Source organism: Barbatula barbatula (genome assembly GCF_947034865.1).
Source record: "Barbatula barbatula genome assembly, chromosome: 25".
Lineage (NCBI taxonomy): Eukaryota > Metazoa > Chordata > Actinopteri > Cypriniformes > Nemacheilidae > Barbatula > Barbatula barbatula.
Window position 1 is genome coordinate 3,251,823 of NC_136788.1, and position 16,696 is coordinate 3,268,518.

Below are 16,696 nucleotides of genomic sequence, written 5' to 3' on the forward strand. Positions count from 1 at the left end.
AAATGGGGATCGGTGACCCGCATTCAAGTTTTCTTCATGGCCGTACAATAGAAAATGCCTAGATGACTAATCTCAGATTTTAATGAGCCGTTTAGGCCTTAATAAAATGACACTAGTGAAATTCATTCATTCGCTGATGTGGTAATCTGGATTTTCATGCGTCTTGTCACGCTGTCAGTCTTTCACATTTCTGTTAGATGACTTTGTGTCACTCCTGAGGTTTGATTTGGTTGAAATTCAACAGACACTGGACTGGAATGGCCAAAATACATCTAGAAATGCTTATTAAATAAGAATTTGTAATGCTATCTCCGCCCCATCTCCTTCTTTGCTCCAATTCTTCCTCTGTTTTAGCTCGCTTCGTGGACAGCAAACTACGTTTTTTTTCATAAACTATTAAGACTGAATGGACAGGCCAACTCCTGAATTTTGGGCAAGAATCCACTTTTTCATATTTTTCATCACCCTTTATGGACTACAAAAAACCCATAGTTTTTTGTAGTACTGTGTTTTGACTACCAGATGCACTCTTGGACCAGTTTCTTGTTGGACAATTACACCTGAAATATATCATCTCAATAGTGCACATGAATGGTGCACTAATTTTTGTAAGAGGCTTTTTCGTATGAATGAATTTCAACATGTTATTTGTTCAGCAATATACATGAATTATTTTCACTGGTGTTTGTCAAAGACTTCTCAGTAATACTGTACATGTGAATGATTTTAGCTAGTCTTTGTAAAAGACTTCCGTATTGTTTATAAGAAATATTTCAGTAGAACGCAGGAATATATTTCACTCAAGGTTGATCGATTTGTTTCTTTAACCCATGTTTGTAAGATGTATTTCAGTAATACATATTAATAAAAAATTCACTCTAGGTCGATGTGTTTGTTTCACTGAGGGTCATAATTGCCCCTCATTTTCGATCTCTGGTCTACCTCAGCTGTCTAAACTGTTTGTTGTTGTCAATCTGATTGAGGTGGCCAATAAAATTAAGGAAGATGGGTAGCTAAATGTTTAATGTTTGGCAACTGTTTTATTATAGAAATGTCAGGGCCGTTCACACGTTGTGTCTAAAAACAAGCGTAAAACACTTTCTCCCTCTATCTTGCGCTTGACATTTTGCGCTCTCTTAGGGCCTGCCATAACTATCAGAGTGTGATTGATTCGCGTCAACATTTAAATAATGACCTGAGTAAACAGTCGGTTTTCCAGTAATGCGCTATGTGGTCGTGAACGGATGACGGAGAGGGCCCGTCAGGTTCCTGCATTTGGGCCCGGACCTGACTTGTGGAAACACTCTTTTTAAAATATTTTGCTATCAATAATGCTATCTGGGGTAGGCCTATATGTAGTATCGCAATTGATGTTGAAATTTGATTATAGAATTGAATCAACCGCAATCATTTTAAATATTTTTTTTATTAATAGAGGAAGAACATGTAATTTTGCTTATGGGGCAAGGTTTATTGGCATTTGTCGAATCGGTGACTTACAAGCATAAAGCTACCAGTTCCTCATTTAGGTTTTTCAGTATGTCACACAAATTTCAGCACTGTTATTACACATTTTCAAATACTGCCCTGATAGTTCTTTCCTAATAATTATTATTATGACATTCTTTTAAAATAGTATTTTATAAATTTAGTTTCTTATCTTCCTATTGCTTACTGTTAAGAGCGTGCATAAAAAACATATTCACTTGTCCTTCCTCTGCATGTACAAATGTAGTCATAATATATTTAAATCAAACCAATATAATTCAATAAATGTTATATGAGTTTGCAGGTAAAGGACGTTTCGTGAGAGTGTCTGTATGTGGATGTATGCACAGTAGATGGTGGGGCTCGAAAACATGTTTCTCAACAAAAGAGAGAAACCTTTGGGAACCACTGCGTTATTATGTCTTAAGGGGTTAATAGACGTATAGTTTTATAATCTAGACCCTCAATGAAACAGGTGATACTATAATATTAATAAAAACTATTTATTACAGAAATCAAATTTAAAAACTAAACAATGTCAATTATTTTTACTGGCCTGATTAAATAAGGATGTACATGCATGTATCTATAACCTATAAAATAAAAATCTTGATGCTTATTTTACTTCTTGATCTCGTAAAGGGTTCATTCTGTTGATGCCGTTTATTTATTCATTTTATATTCAATAACTTACATAAATTGCATTACACCTGCTAAAAGTTTTATTAATACTACAGATCTATAATTAAGAACAGTAGGGACTTATTGTGGCATTGGTAGTGATTTAGTATTGATTTTAACTTATTAAAATGCCTTTATATGCATATTAATGTGAACTGGTCCACATCACATCCACTGTATATTTTTGCGTGTGCTTGTCTGTTTTTCTCTAAACTTTTCAAACAAATTTAAGTTGGTGGTTGTAAATATATGCCGCTGAACAGCAGTCCACAGACTTGAGGGATCACAGACACTGTGGAATGATACGCATCCCAACCCAACAACAAAGAAATATTGCACATATTTTTGGCCATCATATCATTCACAAAAAGTTATTTTCATTTGCACCGGTTTAAGGTATAGTTTGTTGTGAAGCTCTAATTGATTTCAATTAACCCTCAGTTTTTATTTTGTGTCAAATGGAGCGACAATGAGTCTTGGGGAAAGATCAACTCAAATGGATTAAATATTCATTGATTTATGAATATAATTTGCTTGTCGTTCATACTAAATCTCAATTTTCCCGATAAGGAAAAATGTTTTCATTAAGTACAAGTAACCTCTATAGAATTGCTTTAAGTTATCTGACTACTTCGTTTGTCCTGCAAACTATAGTTATAGACTTCCCACTCAATTCTCAATAAGGGATTACTGCCTTACGAACGTCTAAGTAGCCTTAATTGTCTGATCAGGACAAATTAATACTTCCTAGGTTCGTACAGTTTATATTACTGAAATAGTAATATACTAAAGCGTAGGTAACGTTAATATCTTAGTTTCATTGACTTCGAGTATGTGGTGCAAATAACAGATTCAGTTCAAATGTACTTTTTGGGATTTTAATAAACACAACTAGAGGGTATAACACTACGATTTCACACAGAGTAAATATGCACAGACATATATGTATAGTAAAACAAACAAATAAGGCACTAAACGAAATAGTAACAGGAAAGAGAGAGAAAAAGAGAGAGACACAACATTTCACTCCGTTCTTTACAAGAGACCTCAAACAGTTTAAATTATCCCCGAAAGGGAGCAATTAGACGACCTTTAAATGCAATTTGATTGTAAAAGAAGATACTTGCTTTGTTCTGCTTCGTATGTGTGTGTATCGGGGTTCAAATGTTCCGCGGCGTTCAATAGTCCTTTCCGGGGCCTGTGGGGTGTGGCTCCAGGCTGCGTAAAGCAAGGTCGCGGTTGCTAAGCGATAATTAGACGGGAGTCCGTTCTTGCTCGCGGCTATACAGAACTTCTACTCGAACTTAGATGACCAAATAAAGGAAGTTATAAACGAAACGAAAGTTACAGAAAAGCAACGAAAAATTCTTGAAGAAAAGGTCTGGTCGTAGAGGTCTTCTGGAGATGTTCTCGGAAGTTGGAGCTGTTTTCTCTTTTGGCGGAATGCCACGATTGACGTTCGGCATCTATTTTTATAGATAAGATCGGCTGCCACCTCTCTTTTACGATGGCCCAATCAGATATAAGAGATCGAGGCGGGAAGAATTCTCTTTGTTTTGCGGGGTCCATCCTCTTGGCTAATTTAATGAGGGTAGCGAAAAGATGCATTTACCCTCAGAAATCTGGTACTTTTGTAATAATGCATCGTGTGGTAATTTCTAAACGAGATTCGATACAGTCGCGTTTTTGTGATTATAGAGGTATCAAACACTATGATTCTGTGCATCAAGAATACGTAGATGCATGATTATCACAGTTACCGGCATACAGGGTTCATTGAACATACAGTTAACGTCATGGCTGTTTTAGGAGGTTCACTGAACAAAATTATAAACGCAACACTTTTGTTTTGCCCTCATTTTTGATGAGCTGCACTCAAAGATCCAAGACTTTTTCTACGTGCACAAAAGGCCTATTTCTCTCACATATTGTTCACAAATCTGTCTTAATCTGTGTTAGTGAGCACTTCTCCTTTGCCGAGATAATCCATCCACCAAAATACAGGGAGGTTGTTGCTAGAAGGGACCAGCTGAATTCCATTCATTTATGAACTAAATATTCAGAGACCTCCTGAACATGTGTGATGGCCTACATCGATGACATTCTCATCTACTCCCAAGATAAGAAGCAAAACACATCGTTTCTTTCAAGTCTAAGCAATAAAATAAAAGGCAGTATAGAGTTGTACACTTGTTTAAAATAGCTGCATACTTTTTTGACTGGTTCCCAGTGCAACATATGAATGTAAATGAGCAATGTAATGGGGTATGTATCTATAACCTAAATGCTTACACCATCTGTAACACTTTTGGTTACAATGTCTTTATGGACTGTAAAAGGCAGATTATAAAGTTTGAATGGCGCTTTTTTATTCGGGGGAGAATTCTAGAACTGGTGTCATCGGTCTACATAAAGCTGTGCATCTCTGTTTGTTTTCATTGTTCATATAACTGCAAACGAACAACAGCCATGACGGGACAGCACACATTTATATCTCAACAGTAGTTCTGACGCGGGGAAGAAATTGTTGATTTTAAAGGAAAATACCAATTCAATTAATAATAAAAATATGATAAATGAGACCTTTGTGATTTTAAATAATAAATACTGGGCTGTCGGGTTATTTAGTCGTCTGTTTAAATGTTTTGTTTTTGGTGCAAAATGTAAAATGACTACCCCATAAGTATTGATTCCTCCTAATATTTCTTCCCTTATGATAATCATAGGAAGTTTTCATTCCTGGTCTTTGCCTTTGGCGTGCTCACAAAATAATCCATCTGCAATCTTTTTCATAGAAACCCAAACATTTGTTTTGTCGATTCAGCTGTCTTATACTATCTTTTTACACAAACAACCTTAGGTTAACATTAACAAACTTTTGTGTCCAATACTGGATTTATATATATATATATATATAGAAATATAGAAAGAAAAGGAATACAGGCGTCTTGTCATTGTTGCAGTACTCACAGGTAACATCAGACTTTCTTAGATCATTGGCCGATTCCATTTCATTCGATTGGTACTTTTCCATTTTCTTTCACTTCTTCGTTGTCAATTTTAAGCATTTGATATCATTTTAGCTGAGCAGCCGAGCCTTTCATTTTCTGCACTTCTTTATATGTTGTTCCCTCTCTAATAATTTTTTGAATCAAAGTACGCTGTTCTTCTGAACAATGTCTGGAACGACCCATTTTACTCCGATGAAGCCAAGCTATTAGCAAGAAGCCCCACAACGTCCCATTATTGAAAAAACAACATGTGCTGAAGAGGTTACAATTAGCCGAAGAACACATTGACTGGCCTAAAGAGAAATGGCGCAATATTTTGTGGACTGATGAAAGCAAGAGTGTTCTTTTTGGGTCTAGGGGTCGCAGACAGCTTGTCAGACGATCCCCAAACACTGAATTCAGCCACAGTGAACTGTGAAGACAGACAAGCATCATGATATGGGAATGTTTCTCACACTATGCTATTGGGATTTTTTATCGGATTCCGTGGATCATGGATCAGATTGAGTACATTACAATACCTAAAGAGGTCATGTTGCCTTATGCCAAAGAGGAAATGCCCTTGAAATTGGTGATTCAACAAGACAACGACCTCAAACACACCAGTAAGGGAGCAGCATCTTGGTTCCAGACAAACAAGATTAACTTTACGAAGTGCCCAGCCCAATCTCCAGACCTTTATCCAATAGAAAACTTGTGGGGTGACATCAGAAACACTGTTTCTGAGGCGAAACCAAGAAATGCAGAGGAATTGTGGTCTATAGTGCAATCGTCCTGGGCTGGAATACCTGTCGACTCCAGGCAACACAGATGTGAAGCAGAAACTGTGGCTATACAACTAAATATTAGTTCAGTGATTCACAAGAACGCTAAATCTTCAAGCATTTGTCATTTTATACAGTAAATGTTTGACTTTGTAAAGAAAAATGCAGACACTGCTATTTTTTAACATTCTAACATTCCTGTTTCTTCACTTTTTATAGTGTAATTTTAAATTTGATACTTTTTTCTTCATGATTAAGAATAGAATGTGCAGTGTTCCCAGTGCAGTTGTGTATTTTAAATAAAAGTTATTGTAAGGATTTTGAGCTTGACTCACTTTCTTTAAACACACTGCTATCATTTTGAACACAAAGTGGAGTAAAAACCATGGGAGAGAGCAGGCTCCACTGGGCCAGTTCTTATTTGGCATGTTAACGTAAAGCTTCTGCTACAGAGAGAATTAATACTGCTTTTAAGCTGTAAGGTGCTATGGACGTAAGTAGCTGGTCTGATAACTGGAAAGATAACTTGTGGGCAGAGGAAAAGGACTTATATGTCAGGCCGAAGTCTCTACAGTCTCTGAAGTTCTGGTTGTCTGTAGATCACCGACAGCCTCTGGTGTCCTTGTGAACCGGAGGACAGGGTATGAAAAAATGATATTTTAGGAACTATAATCAGACCAGAGTTTTGCGACTTCAGTGTGCCCAATGGTTTGTAATCTGACAATAATTCACAAAGCTACTGAGTCACTAGACCTTTTTTATGCTTTATACGTTTTTAGCAGGTTTTGAAGTTGACACATAAATAGGCAGCCAGTGCAGAGATGGAAACATTGGTCTTATATGGTCAACATATAATGAACATAACACCTTCTGATATTGGTAACATTTGAATGAACAAAACACTTTAAAGAAAAGTGTACATGGTGACCCTCTAGTGAGGATAATAACCACCATCTTTACTTTCAATATTCTTCATACGTAAAAGACTAAAGAAAATATGATATTTACATTTAGCAGACGCTTTTATCCAAAGCGACTTACAAAGAGTCCGGGGAGCAATAAGTGATATGTCATAAAAGAGCAATAGTACACTAACTTTCAAAATCATTAAAGGTCTTTAAAAAGACATGCATGTAAAATATCCCAGATGTACGACACAAAACTGAAACATGTAATGTCAAGTTTTCCACACTTTGTTTCTTTGGAAAAGCCTGAACAGTAAATAGAGCATCTTACGAATGCTTTTACCCAAAATTATATTTACGATTGGATCGTTGTAAAAAAGCAGGTACTGTTGCTCTTGCGTTCCTGTAGCTGGCAAAGCATGACATGTCCTGGGAACAAAAATGGGTAATATTTATACAAATACTGCTATTTGCTTATTTTTAATGGTACAAAGAGGCAATATGTTTTCATGTTATTGATCCTTTAGCTACGATAGAGATGGTAAAATGATCCTTAATATTGTCAAATAATTGCTAAGGAATCATCTGTAACCCAAAATATACTTTATTATTGTGATTAACTTTTGATTTATTTTGTGAAAACTAAAATAAATCTTGACACACTTTTTGCATCCATGTAACATGTGAGTCACATTTCATTTGTAACAAAAACATACAGTATAAACACATGATAAACACATTTATCAGGTAGCAGAATGGTTTCATATTTTGCTCCGTTTAGACTGGCTTTCAGATGCAGGTCCAGCACGTTTGTTTCTGTGATGAGGGAATGTCGGCATCAGGTCCGGTTCACATGCTGCAGAGTAAAACAAGAGAACAAAGCTGCTTAAAAGTCTCTCAAACTTTAAAGCTAAATAAAGCATGTTTACTTACGCAAAGGCTTTTCCTTGAAGTAGGAGCTTTCTAAACATTCTTTAGCTGTGGCTCTATAAGAAACAAAGAGATAAATACTATATTTCCTTTGGCCCAAAAACAAATAAAGAATTCACAAAACATTGTGTCTATTTGTCTTATTTTCTATTTTGTCCATTCTTAAGATTGTTTTATCCAAAGTTTAGTTAGCTTATACAAGTTTAGCCTGTCAAGATGCAGCGGTGTTGTGTTGGGAAGCCAGCGGAGAACTGACTCTCCTCGTGGAGTCTGGTTTCTCTCATCATTGGAGTTTTGGTTCCTGCCGCTCACTGAGAGCCTGGTTTAGGGCTTTATACTTGAATATTTCTTTTAACATATTAGTCAGACTAAATCGTAGACATAACTATTTTCCCCATGAATGCTGTTGCAATCTATGATATAATCGGAAATTCTCTTTGACCTGTTGAAGATATATCTAAAGTATCTGTACCTCATCTGTAATAACATGAGAGTTGTACAATGTATACAGTGCCTATATACATAAGTGTGTACATACAGTGGGTACGGAAAGTATTCAGACCCCCTTAAATTTTTCCCTCTTTGTTATATTGCAGCCATTCATTCAAACCTTCATTTGAGTCCAGCTGTGTTTGGTTATACTGATTGGACTTGATTAGGAAAGCCACAGACCTGTCTATATAAGACCTTACAGCTCACAGTGCATGTCAGAGCAAATGAGAATCATGAGGTCAAAGGAACTGCCTGACAAGATCAGAGACGGAATTGTGGCAAGGCACAGATCTGGCCAAGGTTACAAAAACATTTCTGCTGCACTTAAGGTTCCTAAAAGCACAGTGGCCTCCATAATCCTTAAATGGAAGACGTTTGGGACGACCAGAACCCTTCCTAGAGCTTGCCGTCCGGCCAAACTGAGTTATTGGGGGAGAAGAGAGTTGGTGAGAGAGGTAAAGAAGAACCCAAAGATCACTGTAGCTGAGCTCTAGAGATGCAGTCGGGAGATGGGAGAAAGTTGTAGAAAGTCAACCATCACTGCAGCTCTCCACCAGTCGGGGCTTTATGGCAGAGTGGCCCGACAGAAGCCTCTCCTAAGTGCAAGATACATGAAAGCCCGCATGGAGTTTGCTAAAAAAATACCTGAAGGATGGTGAGAAATAAGATTCTCTGGTCTGATGAGACCAAGATAAAAAATTTTGGCCTTAATTCTAAGCGGTATGTGTGGAGAACCAGGCACTGCTCATCACCTGTCCAATACAGTCCCAACAGTGAAGCATGGTGGTGGCAGCATGCTGTGGGGGGGTTTTTCAGCTGCAGGGACTGGTTGCAATCGAGGGAAAGATGAATGCGGCAAAGTACAGGGATATCCTGGACCAAGAAGATAACCTTCTTTAGAGTGCTCAAGACCTTAGACTGGGCCGAAGGTTCACCTTCCAACAAGACAATGACCCTAAGCACACAGCTAAAATAATGGCGTGGCTTCACAACAACTCTGTGACTGTTCTTGAATGGCCCAGCCAGAGCGCTGACTTTAACCCAATTGAGCATCTCTGGAGAGACCTGAAAATGTCTGTCCACAAACGTTTACCATCCAACCTGACAGAACTGGAGAGGATCTGCAAGGAGGAATGGCAGAGGATCCCAAAATCCAGGTGTGAAAAACTTGTTTCATCTTCATGGCTGTATTAGATCAAAAGGGTGCTTCTACTAAATACTGCGCAAAGGGTCTGAATAATTAGGACCATGTGATATTTAAGTTTTTCTTTTTTAATAAATCTGCAAAAATGTCAACAATTCTTTGTTTTTCTGTCAATATGGGGTGCTGTGTGAACATTTAATGAGAAAAATGTACCTTAAATGATTTTAGCAAATGGCTGCAATGTAACAAAGAGTGAAATTTAAGGGGCTCATATAAACGTACAGTAAGCCAGCTGTAGACTAACCTGCGTTGTGGGTTGTACATGAACAGAAAATTGAGCAGTCTCAGACCAGCTTCTGATAACCACATGAACTTGTTCTTTAAGTTATTGTAGGGTTGCTTCCTTAGACTGTACTGCCCGACCAACGGCAGTCGTGAGAAGCCCTACAAATCCCAAGAAATCCCACTGTTATTCCATTTATCAAACAACAGCGACGTCAATACCAGTTCAGTAACTGTCACATTTTGTTTTCTCTGGTATATGTTCTGACTGAAAACAACAAATCCTTTTGCCATTTTTGATATTCAAGACAAATTACCGGCCAGATGTTCTCACTGGGTGTTCCCAGGAGCTGTACGGTCAAATCCACCTGTTGGATCTCTGATGCTCCCGGCAGAAGAGGCTTATGGGCAAGAAGCTCTGCAAAGATGCACCCAACTGCCCTACGATTCAAAATTCAACGAACATTACTACAAAACAACCGGAGATCTCACTGACTTAATCCTCAAAGGACCTATATAATGTGCGGAACATTGTGGTCTTAGAAAAGCCCAGGATCATTTATTCTACCACTGTTCAGTTCTCACCACATATCCAGAGCAGCGGTTTGTGTCTTGGTCCCTAGGAGGAGCTCTGGTGCCCGATACCTGTAAGGACACCAGTGTCAGTGATAGACAAGAGGGATTTGGTGGATTAAACCAGATGAAAGAGCTTGATTAGTATTAAGTCTGTTTGCTTACCACAGCGTGACTACTCGAGGAGTCATCGGCTGTAATGGAATTCCATAAACACGTGCAAGACCGAAATCAGCTAGAAAAAACATCAGACATGCTGTCGATACACGGTTTATTGTAATGTTTCTCACTAAACTTTCTGATGAACCTTTCTTCATATTTTATACCAAAAATAAGCCTAGCAAGTTGTAACATTTGGACATTGCTCCCACTAAGCATCCACAAGAAATACAAATAAACTCCTCACTCACCTATCTTAACACAGCCCTTGTCTGTCATCAACAGATTGGAAACTTTCAAATCCCTGAAGAAAGATGTGAAGATGTGAAATAAAATCATGAAATAGATGCTTCATATTTAAAATGATTCATACATTCATTACTTTGGACAAGAGACCAACATAATATAGAATTCATTTACAGTATGTGCTATCGAAGAAATTATTTTTGGGACAAAAACAAGCCCTGAAACCATCCGAGGCATCATATATTAAAGGAGCAATGTGGAAAACGCAAACTGACCTGTGAAGAATGAAGTTTTGATGTAAATATTCCAGTCCTTTAAGCAGCTGAAGAACTATACATTTTACCTAGAGAAAGAAAAGTAAAAGAGTAAAGTCATATATGCATTATTTTAAGGTACTGCATTATGACAAACATTTTGTCTCGTTGAGAAATGAGACAAGATGTGCGCCACAATTCCTACCTGAGCTTCAGAAAATGGCGACTGCATGTTCTCCAGCAGACTGGCCAAATCCTGCTCACAGTAACTCATCACCAGAAACAGGCTGATGGGAAAACACGCAAAGTCAATGCAATACAAAACTTTCAAACATAGAAAATAAATTTGGTTTTCATGTTTAACCTTTCCAAATGGCTTCCAACCACCACTTCCTTTAGCTCCACAATGTTTGGGTGTCTCAGTCGTAGAAGAAGGTTGATTTCCCGTAAACTGCTGATGGGAATGCCTAAACACATGCACAGAACAAAAGACGAATACATAACTTATGTACTCATAAAATGTACAGCCTCAGCCACTAGGCTGCATTTTTAAGTACTCAGGCCCAGGTTCACATCATTTAAATTATCCAGGCTAATAGATATAATTAGATTTTTAATGTTGGCATGAATAAGAAATAGGGAGGGGCTTGATTTCAACAATTGGGAATTTAATGGATTGTTGGAAGTCTGAAAGCCTGGCCACAAGTATAGCGCCTCAGGGCGAGACATGCAGAGAAGAAATTGGCAATTTTATTGTTTTGATAAAAAAGATTATGAGGGCACATTCATTTAATAAAACACGCATGCAAACACAAATAAATTATAAAAAATAAACACTGCAAGATATTATAAGAAGTAAGAACGCTTAATTTCGAATTCATAATGACTTTATGGAAGTATAGTAAACATAGCATAAAAATTCTGTTATCAGTTACAAACCATCATGTTATTCGAAGCCGGTTTATGACTCTTTTCTGTTGAACACAAAAGAAGATATTTAAAGAAATCTTAGTGGTTTTGTGTCCCTATAATGGAAGTCAATTGAAGGCCAATGTTGTTCTGTTACCAACGTTCCTTCAAACTATCTGCATAGGTGTTCTGCAGAAGAAAGTCATACAGGTTTGAAATGACATGAGGGTGAGTAAATGGTGATAGAATCTTCATTTTTGGTGAACTATCCTTTAAAGGGATTACAACCTGCAGAATTCAAATATGAAATATTGACTCTCATGACTTCTACTGTAGGTTATTAAAATGTATCTTCGATTATAGTCCAAATGTTTCAGTGTCTGGCTCAAGTATATACTGTACAGTACAGCTGTATTTTATGCTATCGTCAAGCTAATTTCTATTAAAAACCAGCGTACACATGATCAGAAAAATGACTACGACTCCCATGTCTTTTGTGAAGGGATACCTGTCTGGGCACTTAATAGATGTATTAATACAATTCTCTAAATCCAGAATGTAGCTATTTCAATTGCTATTTTCACACTTGAATAACACTATTGAAGGTAGTTAAATGTTAAAGGTGGTATACTAACCATCTTTCTCCTTGTCCATTCGCACTTTCTTTAGCGCCACTATTTCATTTGTTCTTGAATCACGTGCTCTGTCTGTAAAATCACAAATAAAACAAAATCTATGTTAGTATATTACTAAAACAAAATCTTTATCGAAATCAATCTCAGGGAGTCAATCGAATCCAAAAAAAGACATACAGTATCTGTTTGATAATGATGACCTGAAGATACAGTACATGCTGCATATCAGGGATGCCACAGCTTAATATTGAACTATTGGGTGTGACATTTATGGTTCAATACCCGTTTTTTTTGTTTTCTGCTTGAATCATTTCCGTGGGTTTGATTTCTATTGGAACTGGCTCGGGTTGTCTGTTCCATTAAGTTTATCCAAATTTTACAGTCCTATAGCGGAGACACATTATTTACATTTTGCCCAATTCTAAACACACACATATACACTGACAATGGGGAGTAAAAAACACTTTGATATTTTTATGCGTGTAGTATTTCTGTGACAGCGGCAACTGGCTTGGCATGCATAATAAAGCCTTTTTACATGTTTCGTGGATCTAAGAACATTGTGACAACAGACTCGACTGGATGGACATTATCCCGTTTATAACATGGATTGCCACATTTATTGACCACGAAATAACAAGTACAAACCTTTATAGAGAAAAATGTGTATGCCTTAAAAAAACTTTGGATGACCATTGGCACTCTTTCAGGTATTTATAACAGATGGCTTTACACACAAAATCTATAAACGAGTTATATGTTGTGAATATAGCCATCTGTTAATAAAGGCCATTTAACCTAAAACAGTGCCATGGATGGTCATGGTCACTTGGTATACTGAAGCGTGGGCTAACCGTATTGATGCATATAGTTATACAGAAGTAGGTGAAACTCACACACGATGCCATATGTTCCCTCTCCAATGCGATTCATCTTCTCAAATTCTTTCACACTCCTGCATTTTCCCAACTACACACACAAATGCTGCAGTTAATGTCACAATCTCAATTCACACAACACGGTTTCATACGTTCATCTGTGCTATTAAACAGGGCACACTTCGTCGCCATGGAATCACAAGCTTCTATCTGCCTTTTTCTATTCTTAAAGAGTTGTTAACATCTCCGAGAATATTGTTATTCTTATATAAGTTTTAGAAATCGAAAAGGTTCCGTCTTGTGTCAAATGGAGTGTAAAAACGTTATAGCCGTTTGGCAGGCGACACGACGACAACCTGCTTGTTCTGGGTTTGTCGCGTCGCGCCGGTCGCAACATCTCAAAGGTGCTCAGAATACAGATAGAACCTTATAATACCAAGCAAGGCGACGATGAAAGTATTTAATGGCAACTGCTCTGTGAGTAACAACACTCTTCTCACCCGTTCACTCTGCGGTACTACAAACGTCTTGTCGGTTTTTAAAGATTTCAGCTTTAAGCACTCTAGATCGGTGTCTGTTGTGCTTTCCATCGCCTGTCATTCCGGGTCCGTTCACAGAATTGGTGAAGGAATCGTACGATAGCAGTGTGAATCGCGCAACACCTTAATATTACACGTTAAAACAGGCTGCTTGATCACAAGGGTGAGAAAATAACTCCGTGAAAGATAACATTCGTTCATTTTGACGGTCCTATGTACGACTGTTTGCTTTCACGGAGTTATATTTAATGCGCAGCAGTTTTCAGACGGTACAGTGAGCTACTTTTTCATTTCGAATATCCCCCTTTTTTCTATTTTAATTATTTACTATGTGTTTTCATTTCAATGCATATTCAAGTTGTACAGCGTTAATAAACCAAACGCTGTCACTTGGACATGACAACATTTGTAAATGTAATGTTTGATTGCTCAAATGTCTGCAATAAGGCAAACGATGCCAAGATTTGACGCAGGAGCGTCATTTGGGTAAATTGTGGCGATTTCATACACAGCCATAGTTTTGACTGCAATTTCGAACCCGCTGAACTCACTCACTCACTAAATGTTCACATCATATTTAGGATCTGTTTCCATTAGTTTTTAAACTATAGGTTTTCATTAGCATATACGATCGGGTCAGGAATAAATAATATGTGAGTACAGTAGTAAGATTGAATGACCTCACGATAGTCTGACATACATTGGCTTTAGGTCATTTGACGGATTATTTTTTTGCGATCAAGCGCCCCCTGGAGGAAAATAACGAAAGCACAGTGCTACAGTAGCAACCAGTAACAATTACCACCCTAATGATAACTGTAGAAGGCTTTAACTTTACTGTTAACTTTTTCATGTCATACCTCGACAAATCATGTTGTTCTCTGTGTGAAACGACCTCGACCTACAAACACAGGACTTCCTCTTGGTCTCGGCTCTTTACTTATATCTCCTATATTAAGACCAACGGGTCTTTCTAAGAGGTTTTCTCGAGATGGAGCTGTGATGATGACGAGCGGTACAGAAGCATTATTTGACGATGAAGGTGACGAGGATGATGAGGATGAAGTTGACGTGACACTGCTGAGAGACTCTTCCTTTACTGGCAATGAAAAAGTGATGGAAAAACATCTTCGTGAATGAAATACAGAGATCCGTGTTTTAATCATAATAAACTATGAATGTATCATTGGTTTTGCTCCCTTTTAGCAACTAACGTCACTTATTCACCATAATGCAAAATAAACAATAAATAACGTTGGCCTATGATAAATGTGTGGCAACAAAAACATTCAGGTGTCCAAATGACTTTCTTTCACCTCCCTTTTCTTAAGACAATTTCAAAGTATATTACTGGAAAGGGGTACATACATGTTAAATACTTAAAAAACATTCAACTTTTTTTTAGATAAAGTCAACCCCAGGAACACGTGAACGTCTCTATGAATGTCATTCTACCAGGAGATCTTGTACGTGGGAACAGCTTTCGTATGTAAACTGTGTGGTAGGCTATTTATTTTTAATTGTATATCTTTTTCTAAAAACATTTAAATCCTTTTTAAATTGGATTGCATTGAGTTTTACGTCAGAAAACAATACGGATTAACCTACAACCTAATTTATTACAGCACGGCGGGAACATTCAGCATTATCATTTATACGGCTTATCTTTCATTATTATTTCTAAAGGCACAATGCCTTTAAATGAATGGCTGCAAATGGGTGCCTTACAAGAATGAACCTTTAAGGTTAATATGTTTGTTTCTTTCAAACAAGCCGAGAAAATAACTGTGGTTTTACCTTGATTCACCTGCTTTCTCGGTGCAGAGCCCATTCCCCATCACTCAATGATATGAATGTATCTTCTTGATCTCTGTCGTGTCTGCATATTGAATAGCTTATTGATGATCAGGAAAGCGTCGATTCCATATGTGACACAAGAGCGGCACTTTCCCGTCTCACCGCTAGAGGCCATGTCACCTGCTCTCTGACGTGAACCGTTTATTCTAGACTTGGGAGAATGTAAATCCTTGAGTCCTTTCCCTTCCCTGTATAATCGTTTTCAAATCGCAGTAGAAATTTTAAATAGAAATAGGACATAATAATTTGTACTATCCAGATGTGATTGTACCTATTTTATCTATTGTTTGTTGGGTTGTGTGGCGTTGTGTATTGGCTCGGCCATGATGTGTCATGAGGTGCTGATGTATTTTATTTATTGTGTGTATTGTGTTGTGCGGACTGTATATTGGCTGTGCCATGATGTCTTAGACAAATTTCCCAGAAATGGGACAATAAAGTATATTTTATTCTATTCTATTCTATTCTGTTATTATAGTATTTACAAATGCAACAAAGTGGCTCATGATTATGAAATCCTAAGAACGTTTCATATAACATGATTATAAATCTAAATTTAAAGTAATAACTCACACTTAAACTCAATATTAGGATTTACGGAATCACATTCCAAATTTGAAGTAAAAGCTATGAGGCTGCAGGGCATTACTGTCTGAAATGTGTGCGTTTGGGACCACCGCAGTGGTTCACTGCATCATCTTCTCCACTTACCACATTCTAAATGTCCTCATTTTCTTAATTTTCACACGAGTTACTCAACTACATTGCAGCAGCCGCATGTCAGGACCTGTGGTACAGTAGAAAAACATTAAATATCAATCATAATAACTAGGTTTAAAACTCTTAGAATGTTTTTAATGAATGATGTTTGCTTCTAGAATGGCTTGTCATTTCTAATTTAAAAATAAGTATTTGTAATGTCATGGCGGTGTTATTTAACAGAAAACCT

General features: G+C 37.3%; 1 protein-coding gene across 4 annotated transcripts; it reads right to left on the minus strand.

Moving 5' to 3' along the window:
- Window positions 1-6,689: 6,689 nt before the first annotated feature.
- On the minus strand, window positions 6,690-15,876 carry cdk10 (cyclin dependent kinase 10). 4 transcript variants are annotated; one of them, XM_079450402.1, is made up of 14 exons: window positions 15,688-15,847; window positions 14,751-14,989; window positions 13,370-13,442; window positions 12,474-12,545; window positions 11,294-11,396; window positions 11,135-11,216; window positions 10,951-11,018; window positions 10,681-10,733; window positions 10,436-10,505; window positions 10,283-10,342; window positions 10,015-10,138; window positions 9,720-9,859; window positions 7,783-7,835; window positions 6,691-7,705 (listed from the first exon to the last, which is right to left on the minus strand). In XM_079450402.1, the coding sequence occupies exons 3-14, from the start codon at window positions 13,404-13,406 to the stop codon at window positions 7,611-7,613; spliced, it is 957 nt and encodes a 318-aa protein (XP_079306528.1). In that variant the 5' UTR covers window positions 13,407-13,442; window positions 14,751-14,989; window positions 15,688-15,847; the 3' UTR covers window positions 6,691-7,610. The 4 variants fall into 4 exon arrangements, with proteins under 4 accessions (XP_079306530.1, XP_079306528.1, XP_079306527.1 ...); XM_079450401.1 differs by lacking the exons at window positions 14,751-14,989; window positions 15,688-15,847 and adding an exon at window positions 13,852-14,097; XM_079450403.1 differs by lacking the exon at window positions 14,751-14,989 and having other exon boundaries at window positions 6,692-7,705; window positions 15,688-15,820.
- Window positions 15,877-16,696: the final 820 nt, after the last annotated feature.

What these genes read in the sequence shown, in the direction of transcription:
- cdk10 (XM_079450401.1), bottom strand. Translation starts at nt 13,941, where the DNA reads ATGGAAAGCACAACAGACACCGATCTAGAGTGCTTAAAGCTGAAATCT. An exon ending in AATGGACAAGGAGAAAGATG is followed by an intron (nt 11,397 to 12,473) that starts GTTAGTATACCA and finishes GCATGTGTTTAG; the next exon opens with GCATTCCCATCAGCAGTTTA. An exon ending in CAAGGGCTGTGTTAAGATAG is followed by an intron (nt 10,506 to 10,680) that starts GTGAGTGAGGAG and finishes TGTTTTTTCTAG; the next exon opens with CTGATTTCGGTCTTGCACGT.